The sequence below is a fragment of the Miniopterus natalensis genome, chromosome 1 (assembly GCF_054644295.1).
Source record: "Miniopterus natalensis isolate mMinNat1 chromosome 1, mMinNat1.hap1, whole genome shotgun sequence".
Taxonomy (NCBI): Eukaryota; Metazoa; Chordata; class Mammalia; order Chiroptera; family Miniopteridae; genus Miniopterus; species Miniopterus natalensis.
This window is the reverse complement of record NC_142081.1, coordinates 86,395,027-86,418,619: the sequence shown is the minus strand read 5'-3', so window position 1 is coordinate 86,418,619 and position 23,593 is coordinate 86,395,027. Positions and strand designations below refer to the sequence as shown.

General features: G+C 39.6%; 1 protein-coding gene across 1 annotated transcript in view; it reads right to left on the bottom strand.

Moving 5' to 3' along the window:
* SVIL (supervillin) overlaps positions 1 to 23,593 on the bottom strand; it is a 238,304-nt gene that overhangs the window by 155,404 nt on the left and 59,307 nt on the right. Inside the window, exon 4 of the mRNA XM_087823810.1 lies at positions 19,859 to 19,915. Within this exon, the coding sequence (XP_087679936.1) occupies positions 19,859 to 19,895 (37 nt within the window). The 5' untranslated portion in view covers positions 19,896 to 19,915. The remainder of the gene's footprint in view (positions 1 to 19,858; positions 19,916 to 23,593) is intronic.

Sequence of the window (23,593 nt, the reverse complement as noted above, 5' to 3'; positions counted from 1 at the left end):
TTTAAGTCTTTAAATAAACACAAAAGAAATGAGAGCTTAATCTGAAGAGATAGCAGAAACTTTCAAAAATAAAGGACTGAAGACCAAAAATGGTGATCAAGCCAATCAAGGAAGCAACTGGCTGCACACTTATTTCACAGAAGCCAGAGAGTACAGTAAAGAAGACATTTTATTTTTTATTTTTTAAAATATACCTTTATTGATTGCAGAGAGAGGAAGGGAGAGGGAGAGAGAGAGAGAGAAACATCAATGATGAGAGAGTCGTCATTGATTGGCTGCCTCCTGCACACCCCCGACTGGGGATAGAACCTGCAACCCAGGCATGTGCCCTGACCAGGAATCGAACCGCAATCTCCTGGATCCTAGGTTGATGCTCAACCACTGAGCCACACCCAGCCAGGCAAGAAGGCATTTTAAAATATATATGTATTCTTACTTAAGACATCTCTAACTTATTCCCGCTCCCACCTGAACCACCGCCTTCCAGATACCGGGTCTCCTTCCCAAGGAAGGTCTGTATATTTTCAAGCTCTGAAATCTTGGAATTACAGAGTCCAAATAAGTAGAAGAGACCTTAGAAATCCTTCAGTCCAACACTCATTTCAATAAATGAGGCTCAGAGAGATAAAGAACTTACCCAAGGTCACACAGCTGGTTATTAAGATCAGGGCCACTCCCAAGTACTTTGCGTCATTGTCCCAAGTACTCCTCTGGGTCAAACACCTTCAATTTTCAAATTCTTCCTCCACTGAGAGCAGAAAAAACACTTTTGGAAGCTTTGGGAGGTGGCAGAGGAGGCTGGGTAGAGCACAATGCTTGTTTGCTATCCTGGCTTTCACATTACTTTCCTCCCACGTGTTCTCCACTCCACCTTCTTATCATAATTCTCTTCTGAAATATTTAAAAACTATTAGCTGCCTGAAAGCTCCGTGAAGCCTCCAGAGAGATCTGATACAAATCCAAATCAGTAAATTCCATCTCAAATGGGAGGATCCTGTGTTGGGGTACTACGCATCGCATGAAGCTTACTCATCCTAGTCAACTACATTACAATACTTATCTACTCACGGAATTTTAAAATATTCAAAACTTTCCATCAAAAATGGATGAAATTATAAAGCCAAATGATTATGTGTTTGTGGCTGAAATGAGCACCTGGTGGAAATTAGGGCTATGAGCATAATTTGGAGAGCCATATACCTTAGCATGCTCACGATTTTTTCTGTAATCTGGTTCAAACCTAGAGGGTCATCAGCTGCATTAGGTACCCAAAGCAATACTTGAAAAAAACAGGTAATAGACATTGAGAAAAGAAAAATTTGTCTTTGGGTTTCATAATAGCAATTGTTGAAGGAATGAACTACTTGCAAAATAAATGAATGTAGCTAAATTTTGTGACCATCCTAGTACATAAAAATTAAAAAAAAAAAAAATTTCTAAGAAAATTTGTATATAAAAACAGTACTAAAATTTTCAAAAATTGTTTTATCTTTCATAACCTACCTACTTTGCAATTTAATATATTATTCGCTACTGAAAATCAACTGCTTTCCTGATTTTCTGGCTGGAGTAGCTTGTTTGTTCTTGTTGAGTATGTAAGTACAAGGTGTATATTTTAAAATTTTGGTTTAAAAGGGAGAATTACACATAGTGTTTTCAGAAAGTATGAAAAGATCAGGGCTTAAAATATTTAAAGTATTCAGAATCTTAAAAATATAAAAACATCAATATATTTTTTCTGTTTAATGATAGTTTATATCTGAGTCTACATTATTTGCCAACTTTCCATACTCAGGAGGTAACTAAAAATCCAGAAAGAAACAAGAGACCTCTGATTAATCAAAACACAGTCCACAAATTGTAGGTACATTATTTATAAAAATCCTTTAGCTCTTCTCTTAGGAACTACTTGTTCTTTTTTTTATAGATAATTCTTCTATCAATACTGGTTATATAGGATACAAACCCTAGCATGTCCAATTAGATATGAACAACTTCTAATTAAAAAAAGAAAATAAGCTCTAAAGCCCAAATGAATATATTCCATTTGAAATGGACAGGACATATAATTCACAGTAGAAAGAGCAGCCCAAGAAATTTTATCTTAATGTGGGCCATGTGGAGGGAAAGCTGAGCAAGCCAAGAGACAATGATTTAGAAAACAAAGGTGATAGGATTGCCCTGCAGTCTGTGGACATTCAGTGCAGAGGACAGAGCCCCGTCAACCATCAACACTCGCAGTGGGATCCTTACAAAGAGGTGCTCAAAGGTAAAGCTCAGGGAGGTCAAACCAATTAGGGGGTCTTGGAGAGCAGTGCCCATTGAGTTGTGGGTGTTGAGGAGTGAATGAACACTGAAAGAAATAGGTGATAGCATGAGGTCAAGGAGAGCTTTATTTAGGATGGAGGAAACTTGAGCATGTTTTCAACATGAGGAGGAAGAGCCAGGAGAAAGGCAGAAACTGGAAATAAGAGAAATGGGGAGCAACTGTGTGGGCGGAGCAGGGAGGGATAGCATGAAAAGCACAGAGGAACAGATCAGCCTTGGAAGAACACCTCTCCCCTAGGAAGCCTTCTTCAAATTCCCATCTGGCCTTGTTCCTCCCAACTTGGTCATTCTGCAAGGAAGTTGTTTAGAACAGTGCTACTCAAAGTCGGGCCTTGGACCAGAGTACTCAGTATTACCTGGGGGCTTGGTTGCTGCTACCCAGGTCTACTGCATCAGAATCTGCACATTAACAAGATCGCAGGTGATGCCTACTGAAGTTTGAGAAGCACTGGTTTAAAGCAGTGGTTATAAATATGGGCATTGAAGTTGGATATATCTGGGTTCAAATCCAGCTATACCCTGACTCCATGGCATGTGCCCTTGGGAAAACTTCTCTAAACTTCAGTTTTGTCCTCTGTAGAATGGAAATAATGGTAGTAATACTTCTCAGGGGCCATTGTAAAAAATTAAATAAGATAATGTAGGTTGAGAGCTTGGCATTGAGCTTGACATACAGTAATAAGAGATGGCACATTATTATTGTTCATCCCTTCCGGCCTATTCATATAATAGCTTCGTCATATCTGTGTCTGAACTCATGCAGGGAATGAGTTCACCAAGGACAGGGAACACATTTCAGTTGTTTTCAACTTAAGGCATCCAACCCAAGGCCTACACACAGGTGTACAATACTGACGGGGAGCGCTCAACCTGCTGAAATGAATCCCGTGCTGTGACATGAGTAAATCAGCTATCCCGAAGCAAATATTAAAGCTCGTTCTTTGACTATACTGGCATAAAAGCCAGTTAGAAACAGGTTATGAACTTGTTTGGGATCATAGGACCAACTTTCAGAAGAGAATAATCAAGTTACAAGGTGAAATATATTCCTCTTTCAAAATCTCCCAAAACAGGAGTACCCTAAGAAAGTGAGACAGAGCTCTCTGAACAGGCATCAAGGTGCTAGGCTTCCCTTCCGAGGTCAGCAGGGCAAACCACTCTGAGGTGTTCCACCTAAAGGATAAAGTTTAATGCTTGGGAAAACTGCACAAGTCAAACCACACTAGATGAGTTCCTTCATTTTAGGCAAGGCTCCAATAATGAAGCGGCTGATTTTATCGAATGTGAATGTGCCTTAATTTCCTGTGTTGGCAAAAGCACACACACATAAACCCCATCAGGCTTGTAACAGTAAGACAAATGTTTCTGTTTGCCTTACTAGGTATGGAGGAAAACATAACTTATAACACAGAACACCCACTTCTGTAGTAAATAATATATAACACTGGCAAAAGCATTTATGGAGTACAGTTCAATTTTTATATGAAGCATACACAAGTCCTTCCAGTGCAATTCGATTCAATCAACTCACATTTGTACAGCATCCACTGGGCAGCAGGCACTGGACTAGGTCTTGGGGTGGCAAGAGGGCTGGGACACAGATGCCCCTCTGGGCACCCCCTATAGAGAAAGGGAGCTCCAGGGCACAGTGCCAGGGCCCTACCTCCAGAGGTGGAAGGTCAGAGGAAGCTTCTGGGAAGACTTCATCTGCTACGACCTCCTTGGCAGGCAAAGGAAAGCAGAACACTTCATGGAGGGGTGCCAGCAAAAACAGTGGCATCAAAGACTGACAGGCTAAGGAGTTGAGCTTTAGCCTAATCAGTGGGAAACCTCAAAGGTTTGGCTTTTGCAGAGCGACATGCTCAGATCTTTGTCTAGGAGGGCCATTCTGAGGATGGACTGGACAGCATAGAACCTGGGGGCAAAAAGGCCAATTAAGAGAAATGCAATCATATGGGTAAGGGGCAAGGAGGCTCAGGAGGAGGTGATAGGCAAGAGCATCATTTCAGAGACAGACTTAGTAGCCTTGGTGACCAGTGGAAAAGGAGTCAAGGTGATGGCATGGCTTCTGGTTCAGTTACAAAACAATAAGTTGAACTGCAGGAAAGCTCCAGATGGGGGAATTCTGGTCACAGGGAGGCCCCTGAGATGTGTTAATATAAAGTTGCAGTGAGTGTCCAGAAAGCCCAGGCAGCCCTAGAGTGAGGAGACGACTTCCTTTGAATCCCAATAATTAAACGAGGCCCCTGGTGGCTCATCCCCACAGCTCTCTGTGAACCCGTGAACTTGTGACCCTGAACACTGTCTTTTCTTTGAATATAATCCCTCAATTGAAGAATGTTTAATGGCCCAGGTATTGCCAAAGAAGTTCATTCTGATTGAAATTCAAAATCTTCCAGAGGTGAGGTTACCAAAAAACAGTATTTCTGAAAGGACAAGCAAAGATATCTGGGTTTGTTGAATGAAGTGATGTAAGCTGGGTGCTTTAACCGAATTTTCCTTTGAAAGTTATGCTCCAGGTACCAGTTAGGCTAATCTCAAAACAACATTTTCCTAAGGATTCTCTCCGCTTATCTGTGTCACCCCCTTTCCTCTTCAGAGGAGTGACAGGAATGATCCACTCCTGGCAGGACACCCAACTGCTTGGCACCTCAAGAGTTCTCCTGTTTTGGTGAGAAGAGGCAGCCCAAATAATCCCAGCCAATTGCTGCTTCTCCTGGGATTGGGGAGGACATTTATACCTTATAGTTTTTCTCAGCAGGGGATCCCACCAGCATTTGGGCCAGGTCAATGCTTTGTCATATGTGACTGGCCCACGTGACAGGGCGTTTACAATTCTTAACCACATTCCCCCAAATGGCAGCCCTGGTTATTGTTGTGAAAACCAGAAACACCCCCAAGCATTTCCAAATGCCTGCCAGAGTTGTGGTACTACCACTGGCTAAGAACCACAGCAGCATTAACCGATGAAGCTCATTTCTATAAATATTCTGTTTCTCTACCTGATAAAAATAATTACTGCTCCTACTGGTCCATCTGATTCAGTATGGATTCAGAAACAATCCTCCCTCCCTTTTTTTAAAGGAGAAATATGTAAAATAAGCCATAAATCTCCTATGGCTCACTGCTATCTTTTAGCAGAAGCAAATCACCAAGTTATATTACAAAGAGACCTCAGCTATCACTAGGACTTAACAAGTCTGCTACAGCATTTTGTCTTGAATAATTTAGAAATAAAATACAGTTCAAAATATAGAAATGAAAGCATTTTTAAAAATAAATTCTGGAACATTAGAGGTTCCATAAATCAAGCTTGAAGAATCCGAGTACCAAGGTAAAGAACCCTCAAAACAAAGATCACACAAAAGGCTCACTGGCTATTTGTATTTCCAGATATATTAATAATAGGAATGGAATAGAACCTGCTTTTCGGACTTCCACCCCCATATAATCATTGAAGTACTTTTTTTTGTGAATACACTTTTCATTCCAAGGATTCAAGTGCTAACATTTAGACAAAATTTAGTTACAAAATTATATTAATCATATTGTTAGTATAAACTTCTCAGTACTATAAAGTAAGTTTCTTTTTTAAAGAAAAAAATCCACTCATTCCAAAGCCAAAAAACATGCCCTAGGTACCTAGAGGAGTAACTCATTAACTAGCAAGCCCTGGCAGAACATGCAGTGCCCGAAGTCAACACAGCCTCGGGAGCACGCTCAGAAAGACAGCATGGAGAAACCACTGCATTTAGACTTATAGGAAGATTTTTCACTTACTTCAAATTTCTGTATAATCCTTGTTCCTCTATGTTAAAGGGGGGAAAATCAAACTGTACTTCCTTATTTTTCTAATTAAAAAATAAACAAAACAAAACACAGTACATCCTCAAATTGGCTTGGGTGTCCTCAAGTGTTTTCTTTGGGTCTCCTCCTTTCAATGAACACTACTTTCAAATTCTAAACAAAAAGTAAAATATCCAAAGTTAGGCCAAGAAATACTATACAAAATCAAATATCACAATGCAAACCAGGCAAGCGCATCTATTCGAAGTGATGATTCAGAACAGGATAAATTTAGAACGGTGCTCTCCACAAGGCATTTGAGTGCCAACTGCAGTACACAGGTGAAGGCTATATTCCAAAAGTTTCTCTGAAAAAAGATCGCCAAAATATTATTAAAAAGAATCTTCTTTTTGAAGTTGTCAGTACCCGGGTGTCCTTGATGCTGAACTTCCCCAATCTGGCCTTGGCGTGGCCATCCATTACTGGGTAAATCCACGTGAAACCTGAGGACACTTCAGCTTGGGAGGACACAGGCAGAAGCAGTGAGCAACTCGCATGAGACAGGCCTTTTATGGCCTGAACTGGAGAGCCTTGATCCCAGCTAATCTACCAAAATAGCTCTTGGAACTCAGAAGAGCCCATCAGCTGTTGCAACAGGCCTGGCCAGCAGCTACCTCAAATGCAATGAGTTTGTTAACACATTGTCTTTCAGCTTCTTAAATAGAGAAATAAAAAATGCAACATGTCTACTGAACAGGCTAACAACAGTACAGAATGGAGTGGTCACACATTTCTCTAACTCTAGTTTCTCACTTAAAAAACAACAACACATAATCATTGATAAAGCTCAGAAGCTGACTACTCAAAAAGTAACATGCATATATATGTATGTACATGAAGCAGCATGCTAGAATGTCACGGGTCTATTTACAAGTTTAGAATTGTGTAGACATCTGTGGATTTCTTCCTACTTCCAATAATTGTAGAAAATGAGTCATCAGAAGAAAGAATTGTGCTGGAAGTACTTTCTCTAAAACAATATGAATATTTTGTCTTAAAGCCAAAGACAATGCTCTAAATTGGCAAGATCTATCCTCAGATGGATCTCAGGTCACTCAGCTCAAAAACTAGAGGAACCTTAACTAATTAACTTTAACTAAAAAAACAAAAATTAAACAAACAAACAAAAACCTATTAAGCACAACCACTCCTTAAAAAGCTATTTGCATTGTTTTAGCTATTAAAACTAAATTACAACCCTGCTTACAAAAATACTTACAGTTGTAGGTGTCCTTGTTGTTAGAAAGAATGAATTGTTCACCCTAACTTCAATATAAATCACAAAGCCAGAACTCTTGGACTACAGCAAAAGCTGTGCTTCATGTTGTCAGACCTGGGTCCTACGCCTCCGGGTGTCCCTTCTCAGACCACCAGCTGCATCAGTCACCAGAGGCCTCCCAAAGCAGGATCTGAATTCCTGTTATTAATTAACCCTGCAGGACAATGCCTCCCCCTAAGCCAGGGGTGGGGAACGTCTGGCCCACAGGAGGCATATGGCCCGAGAAATAATTTGGTCTGGCTCTGCCAAGGCAACCAAAGGAGGGACTTGAAATTCAATAAATCTAGGAGCTTTTTTCATAGCTAATTTTTAAGTTGATAATTTTGTATGGCCTGTGAATGATGTTATAAATATCCAAATGGCCCTCAGCAGAAAAAATGTTCCCCACCCCTGCCCTAAACAGAAAGTCCTAGGGCCAGGTGAAAAGATGGCAGAAACCCTGGACAGCTATAATAATTAAACACCAGCTTCCTGACTATTTTGAGCAAGGATTAAAAACAATTTGTCCGAGACAATTTCTTAGCTCATTTCAAGATGACAAATAAAACTTCACAGCATAACTTCTGCTTCCGAATCTTAGTCCCAGCCCTCACCTTCTTTTCCCTTTGACCAATTTTGCCTTTCATCAACTTTTAATTTTATTTGGTCTTGCTTGATATATTAATATAAGTTGATTTAAACTCCTCCTGGAGCAAAACAGCATAAAAATAAATCTAAACTTAGGTAAAACGGTTGACCATAGGGTGCTTAAGAAAAGATAGGAGGAGAAAATGAATCACTATTACTGCAATGATGCAGTTATTTTCTTTAGAGATACATTCATACAAAGCAAACATCTAACTTTTGGATACCTCTTAAGTTGTGGCTCGCTGCTCCCTGGAGCAACCAAACTGGCCTAGATTTATGCATTGGAGTAAAACAGAATAATTCTCCTCAGACGCTTGTTTTGTCTTTGTTCAAATCTCAGTTAATTCTACCTGTGCAATCTGTTTAAATACTTTCGTTAATTTTTCTGCTATCTCCCGAACTCAGGAAACTTTAGTCACACACACTTCTTTCCAAAAACTGACAGTAATCAGATTTGATATTCATGAGAGTAGGTTTCATGATATACCCATGAAGAAAGTTTAAAAATCATGTATTATGAATTAAAATTAAAATGAAAACTAGACTTATACTAAACTTAAGATGTTTTCGAGATATTTGATAAGTATTTCTCATTTGCTATTATTCAATATTAGTATTGTAACAATATGGTAATCTACTATTCTTTCTAGTAACACTGTTCATTATATCAGCTTTATTATGGGTTTTAATCTGGCTTTTGTTAGCTAATCCAGGAACCATATATTTTATGATATTTGTTTCTAAGAGAAACTACATTCATATCTCTATAACTCCTATTTTATGACAACAATGAACATGTGGAAACTAAAACTGAAAACACACACCATTTACAATCATTCTGAAGAAAATAAAATATTTAGATACGAACTTACACAGGATCTCTATGTTGTAAGTTACATAATGCTGACAAAAGATATCAAAGAAGATCTAAATAAATAAATAGACAAATACTGTGTTTGTGTATTGGAAGAGCTCACACATAGTAAAGATGTCCATTTTTTCCAAAAGCATCCATAGATTTAATGCAATTCCTACTGATATCCCAGCCAGATCTTTGGTAGATTTAGACAAACTTATTCTAAAATTTATATGCAGAGGCAGAGGCTTAGAATAGCTAAAACAATCTTGAAAAAGAAGAATAAAGTACCCAGATGGAGTGGCTCAGTTAGTTGAGTGTCATCCTGTGCACTGAAAGGTTGCCCTTTTGATTCCCAGTCAGGGTACATACCTAGATTGTGGGTTCGATCCTTGGTTGGGACATTTATGGAAGGCAACCGATCAGCGTTTCTCACATCAATGTTTCTCTCTGTCTCTCCTTCTCTCTCCTCATTCCTCTCTCTAAGCATGTCCTCAGGTGAGGATGAAAAAGAAAAAAGAAGAAGAAAGTGAGAGTAATCAATTTATCCTTATGGAGGTCTATTGTACAACTACAATGATGGACTAGAAAAACCCAGAAACAGAACGACACAAATATATCCAAACTGACTTTTGACAAAAGTTGCCTTTCAACAAATCCATTGGAAAACAAAATACATAAATAACCTTGACCTAATCCTCACACCTTTAATAAAAATTAATCAAAATGGATCATGAAATTAAATGTGAAATATAAAACTTTTAGAAAAAAATAGAAAATGTAAAACTTCTGCTTTGCAAAAGACCCTGTTAAGAGGATAAAAAGACATGCTACAGAGTGGGAGAAAATATTTGCAAATTACATATCTGAAAAAGGACAGATATCTAGAATATATGAAGAACTCTCAAAATTCAACAGCAAAAAACACAAATAGTTCAATTAGAAAATAGAAAAAAGTCATGAAGAAACAATTCACTAAAGAAGATACACAGATGGCAAATAAGAACACAAAAAGACATTCAACATCATTAGCCATTAGAGAAATGAAAATTAAAACCACAATGAGATATCCTTATACACCTATCAGAATGGTAAAAATAAAACACAGTAACAATACCAAATTCTCCCAAGGAGAAACTGGATCACTCACACATGGCTGGTGGGAATGTAAACTGGCATAGCTACTCTCAGAAAGTTTGGCAGCTTCTTAGAAAACTAAACATGCCAAACCCAACTACCATATGAGCCAGCAATTTCACTCCTGGATATTTTTCCAGAGAAATGAAAACTTATTTTCATACAAAAATCTAAATACAAATGTTCATAGTAGTTTTATTCATAATAGCCCAAACCTGGAAACCACCCAGATCTACATCAACAGATACATGGTTAAATAAACAGTGGTGCCTCTATCCCATGGAATAGTACTTAGCAATAATGTGAAGCGAACTTTAATACACACACCAACCAACATGAATATCCAGGAAATTATTCTGGGCAAATGAAAGCCAATCCAAAAAGGTTAGATGCTGTATGATTCCATTTGCAACATTCCCCAAATGACAACTTTGCAGAAATGAAAAAAATATTAGTGGTAATCAGAGGTTAGGGTTGGGGAAGAAGTGGCTATCAAAGGGTACCACGAGGGAGTCTTGTTCTGAAACTCTTCCACTGTTCCATTGACTGGATCAACATCAGTATATGGGTTATGGTATTGTTTTAGTTTCCCGAGATATTACCACCAGGGGCAAATGGGTAAAAGGTACACAGGCTCTCTCTGTATTATTTCTTACAAGTGCATTTGAATCTATAATTATCTCAAAATTAAAAGTTTAAACATTAAAGAAAAATCTACTCCAAAGAAACTTCCAATTGCAACCCATTTGTAAGTGGGCCACTTACTGTAATTGTTCTTTAAATAAATCTAAGTAGATTTTCCTGTCATCAGTGCCATCTTAAGAAATCCAAACTGGAAATGTTTCTACAAGAAAGTCATTGATCCAAAATAAAGTATTTGATACTGAATAAGAAATAAAAGCATTGTTTTCCAATTAAAAATGTTTATTTGGCACCCTGGCCAGTTTTGCTTAGTGGTTAGAGAATCGACCCACAGACCGAAGGGTCGTGGGCTCGATTCCCGGGCAAGGGCACATACCTCGGTTTCAGGTTCGATCCCCGGCCCTGGTTTGGGCTCATGCAGAAGGCAACCTATTGATGTGTCTCTCTCACATAAATGCTTCTCTCTCTCTCTCTCCCCCCTCCTCCTCCCTCCCTTCCACTTCCTAAAAATCAATGGAAAAAATATCCTCGGGTAAGGATTAAAAAAATGTTTATTTGGCAGGTTGCATGGGTACTTAAAAGAGCACCTCTAATATCTAGGGCATCTCTAACACAGAGCAGGATTCCTTCACATAATTTTCAGAAGCTCAATCAACTGTGCAAGATGATTAATTTTCAAAACCTGACCTGTATTTGAGAAATAACAAGAAAGCAACTCCTTAAGAAAGGGAGGAGGCTGGGCTACCTCAAATACAATGCTACTATAAGTATTACAGAAAACAAGTTTTTGAACTCCAAAGTTCTAGAGTCTTGCAGGTTAAATTCTTGAAAATAAAAAGAAAAGAAAAAAGTTCAGCCTTCCAAGTGGTAGAATGGGCCAGCTGAGAATGCTTCAGCACCCCTTATCCTCTCAGATTCCATAAAACCAGATCCAAAACCTGAACTGTCTCTGCTGAGGGCCAACCTACTCACACTGGATGTTCATGTTAGAAAGATTCACCCTGGGACAGCCATGGAATCCACAGGGGACACGAAGCTTCTTTTCAGTTCACTGCAGGACAGAACAATAGCTCAAAAACATGCTCAGGCTTCTCTCCCCTGCCCTCCAAGTTCCTTCAGCCCACCCCCTCTCCAAGCTCTTGGCTGCCTTGTGCGTCTTTTTATTTATTTATTTTCCAGGTCCTTTTTTTAAAAATTTATCTTTATTGTTGAAAGTATTACAGATGTCTTCTTTTTTTCCCCATTGATCCTCCCCACCCTGTCCCCTCCAGCCCAGGCCTTCACCACACTATTGTCTGTGTCCATAAATTGAATTTATTGGTGTGACATTGGTTAATAAAATTATATGGGTTTCAGGTGTACAATTCTAAAATACATCATCTATATATTGCATTGTGTGTTCACCACCTCAAGTCAAGTCTCCTTCTACCACCATTTATCCCTCCTTTACCCTTTCTACCTCCCCCCATCCCACCTTTCCCTCTGGTAGTCACCATACTGTTGTTTGTGTCTTTGAGGTATTTTTTTTGCTTAATCCCTTCACCTTTTCACCCAGCTCCCCAACCCCTCTTCCCTCTCACAGCTGTCGGTCTGTTCTCTGTATCTATGAGTCTGTTTCTATTTTGTTTGTTAGTTTATTTTGATCATTAGATACCACATATAAGTGAAACCATATGGTACTTGTCGTTCTCTGACTGGCTTATTTCACTTAGCATAATACTCTCCAGGTCCCTCCATGCTGTCTCAAAGGGTAAGATTTCCCTCTCTTTTCCAGCCAAGTAGTATTCCACTGTGTAAACGTACCCCAGCTTTTTATCAGGATTAATCTTCTACAACCTCTGTCTCCCCTCCCCCAGCCCCCTTTTGCTTCCCTATCAGTTTTCCAATTTAAATCTAGCTCCCTCACACCCAGAAAGTGATGCCCCCAACAACATGCACTCTCAGTGGACTTGACCTCTCCAAGGCATCTGATCCTTTCTCACTACTTCCAGCTTCATGGAACATGCTCTTTTGAAACATTTCTTTGCCTCTCCCCATGCCTTGCTGGCCCCTCCCATCCTCAGTTGGTTCCTGGCCCCTTCTACCTTTCCCCTCCCTCAAATGTCTATTTCCCAGGACTCTGACTTTGGCAGTCACTCACTCTACCTCTCCCAGAGTGAGTTCTGCCACACCTGAGGCAGAATTCAGGATGGTGGGTATTCCCTAGGGTTTAGAATACCAGATATCTCACAGGAACATGCGACTCAAGACATATAATGCTACATGCGTCCTCTCCCATCATGACACATGCCCATTTACCTTACTGTAGCTTCACTCGGGTTCATCACCCCTATTCCATCCATCACCAAGTCCTGCTTCCTAATGCTCAGCCTTCCTCCCAACTTCCACTTTCCATCATGCTTTCATTGCCTCTTGTCAGGACTCTTGCAAGAGCCTCCAACTGCCTCTCCCACAGCTCCACAAACACATCCTCCCCACTCCTTCCAGAATGCCTTCCACCCAGCCCAGCTGGCACATCACTCCCAACCCAAACCCTAGCGCTGACTCCAGCAGCAGGTCCTCCCCGAGGTCCTGGCAGCTGTGGGCCGGGCAGCCAGTCTCTTCTCAGTGATGGAAGCTGCTGGACAAACTTTTTGAATTAAATGTTCTTGGAGAGTAAATATAAGAATGTCCTTGTAAAAGAGCCCTTTCACCCTCTTGCATTTAGATATTCATCAGGAGGAGAGAAAACGATCAAGTTACAAATAAATACTTGGGAAATGGCACGTAACCCAGAGATCATCTCATATAGACCAAGATCTGGGATGACTTACTTTACAGATGTACTGCTAATAACTGTGATATGTTACAAAGTATTTTAATGCCATGCTTTATTACAAATGTCATATGTGGACACATCCAGGGTGTGTGTGACACAAGGACAGCATCCAGCATACATGTGAGGGGGGAAATGGAGCTTCAAGAATGCCTGGCCTAGTGGAGAGATTCCCAAGTCCCTGCTTCTGTGACTGAGCCTCTTCCTACCTCTTACCACATATCCCACCACTCCTCCCCCAGCAGGTGACCATGAGAAACCACAGTTACCATGGTCGCTGTGTCTAAGCTGTACTCTTTCCTTCCTTCTCACTTAGAAATCCCCTAATCATTCTTTAAGACTCAGTTGACATTATTTCCCCTAAAAAACCTTCCCTGTTATGGTCTATGATTTCTAACCTCTACTCTGTTAGCGTCCAGAAGCTCAGGAATCCATCTTCTCTGTACCCATACAAACTAGCAATGTCTGCCACTTGATAAAGGTCATAAATGTTTGTATATAAAGACTGAAAACTAGAATCAAAATAGTTTGCAGTTACTTCTTTTTTTGTCTCATTTTAATTCAGCAACAAAATTCTCTTTTTTTTTCAGGTTTGACTAATCAATACTTAATACCCCTCTGAAGTTGGAGAGTGACAAGTTGGTTTCTCAGTTTACAGGTAGAAGATAAAACAGATTCAGCCAACTCGAGTGCTTTTAGGCAACAGCCTCAGTTTCCATCTTTCCCTCTGTGAAGCACCTGTTTCTGAGGAAGGATGATGTCGGAGCATTGGCCAGAACTGTCAGTGCAAGGAGAGCAAGGCAAAAAAGCTCTCTAACTGCTCTGCTTTCTGAAAAGTTCCGCTTTCTAAATGGCAATGAAATTGAGAATTCATTAGAAGTATTTTTTTAAGCTGCTCATTTCCAGGGGATAAAAAGGCTTGGCAAATAGGATCTGTACATATTATGTCCTAATTTCTGCTATGACAGGAACAGACTTGGAATCATTTCAGTTGTTTTTTTTTTGTTTGTTTTTTTTTCATTTTCCATAAACTAAGAAATTGTGAAGTCTATAAGTAAAGACAGGGACATGCCTTAGTGTCCTAACATCTACACTGACGCACCACTGTGAGTCTGAGATTGGGGCCTCTGCACCATGGACAAATAATTTTATTTTTGGGTAGATTTTTTAAAAGCAAAAAAGGGGTGATATTATTTTTGGTTAACAATATTTTTCAACCAACAAATCTCCCTCTTCCAGATAATCTAAATCAACCAAGCAATGAGTGTGTCTCTTTGTCCGTCTCTCTCTCAAAGCTTATGAAGAACTTCACTGGCTTCAGATAACTATCTTTTAAGCTCCAAGGTCATGTGTAGGTCACTGGCTTTGAACAACAGATGAGCCAGCCAACTCTTTTCTCCCAGGCTGCTGCTTGAAGAGCATGGGTGTGCAGCAATGCTCAGCATGAACAGAACTGCTGGCCTCACAGTCAAAATGAAATGTGAGTTTGCCAAGGGGGAGTCTGGACTGTGTTTATGAGTCCTGACTCCAGGGATGCAGCCTCTCACACAGCTGGACCAACATCACATTCCTGGACACCAGGCTCAGAGTCTTGAGAGTAATTGGAGATGTACAAAGAATGACATGATCCATTTAGGCTACTATATATCTAAAAATATGGGATTTCTGTCAATTTCTCTCATGGAAGAACCACAGAGGTTCTCAAGTGGAAACATGAGCTTGAAGTGGTACAGCTGATGGAGTGAGGATCTCCTATCCAACAAAGACTCTAAAGGCTCTTTCTTTTCCATGCTGTTGTTGACACAAAGCTTTGCACTATAGTGGTTTCTTTGCTGATCCCAAACACCAGGAGGGAATGAACAATTCTTACTCTTGAATGAAAAACACAAAGAACCTATGTTTCTTCTTAAGGACTGTGTGAAAAGGCAAACATCTGGCCCACGTTACAAACTCCAGAAGCAATGTCCAGACCTCAGAAGTACATTGGAAACAGGGAGGACCTGGGTAGCTTTCTCTCCAACCATGCTCCCCTGCCTCCACAAACCAAGAAACCCCACGTACCCTTGGTTGGAGGCACTGTGCATTTGCTCTCCAGCTCAGTATGGGTCCTACCATAAAGTTCATTCTCATTTTCCTCCAAGAACAGTCGTAAGTGATGGCTGCACACTTGGGCCAACCCACAAAAGCCTGATAAACTTGTAATAAAGTGGAACCACAGTACCGATAATTCTATAAAACTGAACCACTATGTGTTATAGCTTAAAATGTACTTGTGGCTTCAACTGGGGATCCTGGCAGCACAAATGGTGACTTCCTACCCTAAAGTTTAGGCAGCGACTCTTGTTTTGGGGCAGGGGCTACAAAATTGAGAAAGGCACTGTCTGAAGACCAAAGTGTGGGAGAACGAGGTAGGGGGGTGAAGTCAACTGTGAAGGCAGCAGGGCAAGGGATGGGGGCTGAGTTCAGGAGGATGAGTAATTGCTGGGGTAGGTGGAAGACACTAAGAACTAAAAAGTTTAAGAAAAGAAAATAATGAGAAGATAGAGGAATCAGCTAATGAAGTTTAGCTTTATAAAATATCTACTTCATTTTCTTATATTTTTAATTTTGCTGCATCAGGTAAAAACTTTGTTTCAGTCTAGAGATGAAAAATCACATATCTAGATTAAGACTCCCATAGACTCATACAATTCTAAGAAACAGATTCTGTAATTCTGCAGCAAAGTGTTGCTGTCTCACATTCACCAAAGAAAAGTAGAGAGAATCAGGAGGAAGAAAAGAAAGGAGGGAAGAAAGACAGGAAGGGGACACAAGGAAAGAGAAAGTAAGTTAACACAAGTAATTCTGGAATGAGAAGTATTACAGGGTAGGATAGTAAACAAAAATAAAAACACTTGACCCCACTTCAGCTTCCCTCTAACACATACTCAGTCTACAGCAGACAACGTATTCAAAGACCCTGAAGTTATCTCATGGACTGCTTATACCAGAGTGGGCTATATATTAGCATGTATGAAGGACTCCCTTCAGAGGAATTTATAGAAAATATAAAATGAGTGGGATTGTGTACATTGTGCCGAAGGAAAAACAGGAAGTAAATAGGCAAACATACCCTCAAACAACGACACTTACTGAGTTCTTCCTGCTACTCCTAACTCCTCCTGTGGCTTTCTTCAGCCCACATTCCTACTGCAGTGTCACTGCCCCACAATGTGAGTTCCATGAGGTCAGATTTTTGTCTGTTTTGTAGATATCTGTTAAACTCCAGTGCCCAGAACAGTGCCTAGGACACAGGAAGTGCTCAATTAACATTTGCTGAAGAAAGAGAATGAATAATACATATTTTACAGGAAGAACACCAAAACATGGAGGTTTTACAAAGGCTACTTGCCCTCTCATTGCTCCCACCACCCTGCAATCTATGATCACAGTCCCTGCCGGCTTTAGAAAGACCATTCCAAAGCTTGAATTATTTTACTTCCTTCCCATGTACCTCTTTGGGGAAGATTTTCCTCATTAAGAAGTGCTTGATTTCAACACAGGACTGACTGCCTTGCAAATCTCTCAAGCATTCTGATCTAAGCATGGCATCACGTATGCAAGTCCACTGCACCCAGACCAAGTGCATGCAGGCCCTGCCTGCAGCCTCTGAGGTAAGCTCATTGATGTGGTAAACCTGAAGACAGGGTCACAACATGCCAGCCCGAAATGTGTTCTGACGATGGCTGAGTGGGCAAATTCAGTCCTTTCTGCCCAGAAACATGACACTGCTCTCTATACCAACAAGAATTAATTCAAATCCCTAGCGCACAGTCCAGGATATGAAAATTACAGTAATCTAATCTTGTAGAGGAAGAAGTATGAATCATCATTACACTGTCTGACACGGAGCATAATGATGAATCCAAGGTTGCACTGAGGTTAGGGTCCACGGCGGGGCCCACACCAGAGAAGTCTGTGTCCCAGGGGAGCAGAAGCAAGGAACAACAATGGCATGTTCTCAGGCTCACACTTTTAAAACTGTTTATTCTGAGGGAAATTCTGTGACTGAGGGGGTTGAGAAGGGGGATTGGGGGTTAAGAAATCTTGCCTCTTCTATCTTCTGACTGGTGGAAATGGTTTCAGCTCTGAAGCTTACTTACAAGTGGAAATGTGTAATCATAACATCTCAGAAAATGACCAGAAACCCCAATTCTCTCCAGGGGAAAACAAGAGAATATGCACAGGACAGCAGAACAATGAAAAACAAATCCAGTCAGAATGCTCTCTTAACCACATCACAGAAACATCCAGTTCTGGCCTTTTCCTGCAACTCTGAAAAGGACCACCGAAGCTCCCCACCAAGAAACCACAGTTGCAGTGCACTTGGGAAGTTGGTCAGGGTGCCCGCAGCCCTGAACCATCCCTTGCCTTTCCCCCCCTTTTTCTTTTGCACAGCTGTGTTCAATTTTCTGTCCTTGGGGTTTTTAAAGGAACATTTATTCTACAGCCAGGATTCTCAAGTTTTATGGTTATACAACTCCCTCTCCCAGAGCCAAAGAATGTTTGAAAAGCCTAAACCCAGCAAAGAGAATTAGTAAAAGTATCCAAATGAAAGTGAAATAAAAAAAGTTAAGAGTTGTTCCAATTTATATTCAACCTTCCTCGGTTGTATTGTTCCTTCTGTTTGCCTGACATGATGTTTGCTACCCATTTTTCGTGCAAATACATGTGTGTGTGTATGGGGGGGAGAGGGAGCAGGTAAAAAATTGAGAAGTCCAAAGGTGTATTTATATTCTTCCATGTTTTCAGTTTCCCATTAAATGGTAAATTTTATTATAAATAGGCCCATATCTTACACGGAATTTAATAGAAGATCACAAAGAAAGAGATACCTTTAGGAGTTTCATGTGTTTGTTTTTCCTATTTAGAGAGCTGGATAGTAATACGATTTTGGTAGTAGGATAGCAGTTTAAAAAATAAAACTACATTTTACTTAAAAAATCAAATTATTGGCACTTTTAGTTAGAATATTCTACACTAAGTACATTATTAACATCCCCAAATCATCACCACACACATACCAAAAAGAGAGCATGAGGCCCCATCGACCCCTGAAATGCTAACCAGGTTCCCACGTGCAGCCCAAACCAGCAGTCCCTTACCTATCCTTGTTGTCCATCTCTCTTCAAGTCACTCAGACTCCCACATCTCAAAGCAGTCTTCCCAAAGGTTCTGCCTGCACGAACATCACTTTGTGTTTGTCCCAAACACTAGCTGGCTGCTTCTTACAACTCATCTGATCTGACAGACAAAGCAAAGTGCAGGCTCCAGGCCCGAGGTCTGTGACACAGCAAACCACCCACAGGAGAGGCCTGGCTGCATCCCAAAACAAACAAGACATTTTTTGAGAAACAAAGAAAATTTCACAGATCCACCCTGAGCAGAAAAACCCGATGCATTCTCCTCCACAAAATAATCTAAGATGTTGTCATTAGCACCTGCCTAATGCAGTCCAAGTCTGTGAAGTACTCAGGAGCCTGAAACTAACCTGGCCTGGCCCTAGTCAAGATGTGCCTACAGAGAGAGGCTTCTCTCAGAAAGCGGTTAGTTGTGAACAGAGCAGACCAAACCCGTTTTCTCTATAACCACTTTCACTCTTTTAAAATCATACTAAACCACAGAATATTTTCTTTAAAAAAATAAAATAAAGATATGAAAAGAGCCCTTTAGCATAGCCCTGGAGGCAAAATAACAGGTTGAGTGAGGTTCAAAGATTCCTCCCAGATAACCACTCAAACTCTCCCATGATAGGAAGTTGCCAGAAGTTAGTAAAATCTCTAAACCTAGGGCAGAGGATGGCTGAAAAAATCAGGACTCTCAAGTCAGAGGTTTTATTTTTAAGCTGGTGATTTCCTATTTTCTTGTGGATGACAGTCTAGCTTCTAACCAAACAGATACACTACAAATATTGTTTTCTCATTATAATAAATTTAACACTGTATGGATCTGTGCTCTAGAACAAATTAAGATGCTTCTTTCAGAGGAAAAAAGTAATGCTGAAAAATTCTTCCCTCAAAATCCCCAAATACATGTCTCCTCCATATACAACAAAACATAACCAAACAACAACCATATAATTTTTTTTAAACCATGCACACGTAAGAAAAATTCTTATAAAGGAGGCTTTAACCAGGGCTTCAAAACAAAGATGTTTTCTAATTTTGTGCCAAGTCAGTTAGAAAACAGTGGGTTTTAAATACTGTTTTATGATAGGACATTTATATGCCATATCAGATCAGAGATTTGAGCTAGAACACTAAGATATAACTTTAAAAATATGACTCACCAAACTGTGCCAAGTGCATGAACTCACACACATGCATACACACCACACAGACACATCCTATAAAAGAAAAAACAAACACTGCTTGGATTCATACAAAATGAGCAGTCAACAGACGTGTGCTCAAAACATGATTTTTGCCTAAAACATCAAACGGGCTTTACAGCCTAAGTAGCAGTCCATTTTCTCAAGAGAAAGTAAAGACTGGGTTGTTACTTGAAGAATATGTATCTTTAAAAGCTGTTTCCATGCCTGGCCGGGCGTGGCTCAGCAGTTGAGCATTGACCTAGGATCCAGGTGATCAGGGTTTGATTCCTGGCCGGGGCACATGCCTGGGTTGCAGGATCGATCCCCAGTAGGGGGCGTGCAGGAGGCAGCTGATCAATGACTCTCTCATCATTGATGTTTCTCTCTCTCTCTCCCCTCTCTGAAATCAATAAAGATATATTTAAAAATAAATAAATAAATAAATAAATAAACAAACAAACAAATAAATAAATAAATAAAAGCTGTTTCCACACAATCTAAATTAGTAAAGAAGGAAAGAATGTGCTAATGCCAATGTTAAGAGGTATGGTGAGTGTACTTCTGAGGTCTGGGACATGCGTATGCCTCAAGCATTTTTGTGTGCGCCTTTTTCCCTCCACCTTGCTTCAAGACCCACTATAGTCTGGATGGTCCAAATACTGGGTTTCCCATGACATCTGAAGAGATATAAAGCAGTGATGAGTATAAAATCAGGATTCTACTTTATAAAGACTGCATCTGAAAGCATGGAATGTCTTTTCTCTTTATTCTCATTTCTAATAAAGATTTTCAAACAATTTGACCTAAACTTCAAAAAAGCACGTTAGTAAAATCCTGCTTTCAGCTTTCTCCCAATCAAAATAGCAAAAGAAAATAAAGAGAACAAAGGAAAGAATAATCTTCCTCTCTGGACCCCAGCCCAGCACTACCCTCCTGCCCCACCCCTACCTACAGGTTGGCAGCTCCCTAGATGCAGGCTCCACCTCTAAAAGCTGGCTCCAAGAAAGAGATGGCCTTCAAAATACACCAGCACTTGGGTGTTTCAGCAGAGCAGGAAAGGATTCTAGAGCAATTTTCATCTATTGCCTAACTCTCTCCACTTGAGCACTTCATATTCCCGCTTCACCCTGCTCTGACCTGGAGTCTTCATTCCTGAACTACTCTTATCAAAGTCATGAACAACACCTATCTTGGCAGTTCCAAAGGACACTTCTGTCCTCCTCCTACTGATTCTAAGTCACACCAGTTTTAGGGACCCCACCCTCCTTCTCAAGTCTGGCAGGAATAGCATTCTCCTACTTTCCTTTCTCCCTGGCTGGTGCTGCTTCTGTTTTCTTTGTAGTTGTCCTCCTTCCACCTCATCCTTAGCCTTGTTTATTCTCATTCTCTCTCCCTCTCTGTTTCTCTTCCCCTCTCTCCGCATTTTCATCCTTGCCTATGGATTTGCCTATCTAAATTTTATCTCCAGCCAGAATTGTCCCTCTGAGTTCCAGATGCACATTCAACGGTCTACTTAAAATCTCTAATTGGGTATTTAACAGGTACTCAAACTTAGTATATGTCCACAACAGAACTCTGATCCTCAAAGCTGGCACTCCCCATTTAAAAAACAAAACCCTCAAAAAACAGAAACAACTCTCAGTCTTTCCTCCTCACCATCTCAGAAGTTGCCATGGCCAAACTTTAGGGGTCATTGTTAATTCCTCCCTTGTCCTAGCTCCCATTTGTCATCTATCACCAACTGCTGACAGTTACACCTGCAAAGCATATCTTGTTTTATGTATACAACCACTTTATTGATACATAATTCATATGCCATACAATTTACCAATTTAAAGTATACAACTCAATGGTTTTTAATATATTCAGAGTTATATAATCATTACCAAAGCTACTTTAGACATTTTTGTCACCCCAAAAGAAACCATGTACCCATTAGCAGTCATTCTCAATTTCCCCCTAAACACTCTAGTTGTAGGCAACCATTAATCTACTTTCTGTCTCTATGGCAGATTTGCCTGTTCTGGAAATTTCATATAAACGGAACCATACGAGACGTGGTCTTTTGTGTCTGGCTTCTTTCATTTAGCAATTTTCAAGACTTATCCATGTTGTAGCATGCATCAGTTCTCCATTCTTTTTTATAGACAAATAATATCCTATCATATTGACATACAACATTTTCTTAGTCCCTTCATCAATTTGCTGGTCATTTGGATTGTTTCCATTCTTTGATAATTAAAATAATACTGCTATGAACATTTGCCTTTTTATATATACATAAGTTTTCGTTTCTCTTGGGTATATATCTAGGAGTGGATATGCCAGATCATAAAATACCTCTATATTTCCCTGTATGAGGAACTGCCAGACTGTTTTCCAAAGCAGCTTCTCTGGAAAGACTTTGCATTTCCACCAGCAGTGTAAGAGAGTTTCAGTTTCTCCATGTCCTCACCAACACTTGTTACTATCTGTCTTTCACAGTGGAATTACATATCTCATTGAGGTTTTGATTTGCCTTTCCCTGAAGACTAGTGCTATTGAGAATCTTCTCATGTACTTATTGGTCATTTGCATATCTTCTTTGAAGAAATGTCTATTCAGATCTTTGCCTATTTTTAAACTGGGTTATCTTCTTAGAGTTAAGTTGTAAGAGTTCTTTATATATTCTAGATATGTTTCTTATCAGATTATATGATTTGCAGATATATTCCCCTACTGTGTGTTGTCTTTTCACTCTTCTGATAACGTCTTTTGATACACAAAAGTTTTAAATTTTGTTGAAGTCCAACTTATCTTTTTTTTTCTTTTTTTTTTTTTTTTTGTCATTTGTGCTTTTGGTGTCATAACTAAAACTCATTGCCTAAGCAAAGGTTATAGAGATTAACACCCATGTTGTTTTCCAAGAGTTTTACAGTTTTAGCTCTCACATTTAGGCCTTTGATCCATTTTGTATATAGTGTGAGGTAGAAGTCCAACCTCATCCTTTTCCATGTGGATATCCACTTGTCCCAGAACCATTTGTTGAAGAGACTATTCTTTTCCCAATGAACTGCCTTGCAACATTTGTAAAAAAAAAAAAAAAAATCAATTATCATAAATGTATGGTTTTATTTCCAGTCTGTTAATTCTGTTCCAAAGATCTATATGCCTGTCCTTATGCCATATCGCACTGTCTTGATTACTGTGGCTTTGTGTTAAATTTTGAAATTGGGAAGTTTGAGTCTTCCAATTTTGCTATATTTAAAGATTGTTTGGGTTATTCTGGGTCCCTTAAATTTCTATATACATTTTGGAATCAGGTTTTCAATTTCTGCAAAGAATCCATCTGAGATTTTGATAGATATTGCATTGAATCTGTAGATCAGTTTAGGAAATATTATCATTTAACAATATTGTCTTTTGGACCATAAACATGGAATGTTTTTCCATTTATTTAGATTTTCCTAAATTTCTTTCAATGATGTTTTGTAGTTTTAAGAATATAAGTTTTACACTTCTTTGGTTACATTTATTTCTAAACACTTTATTATTTTTCATGTTATTGTAAAGGAAATTATTTCTTAATAATTTCAGAGGTTCATTATAAGTGTTTAGCACTACAATTAATATTTGTATCTTGCAACCTATCTGAACTTGTTTAGAAGTTCTAATAGTTTAGTGGATTTTCCATATACAAGATCATGTCATTTGCAAATATAGTTTTACTTC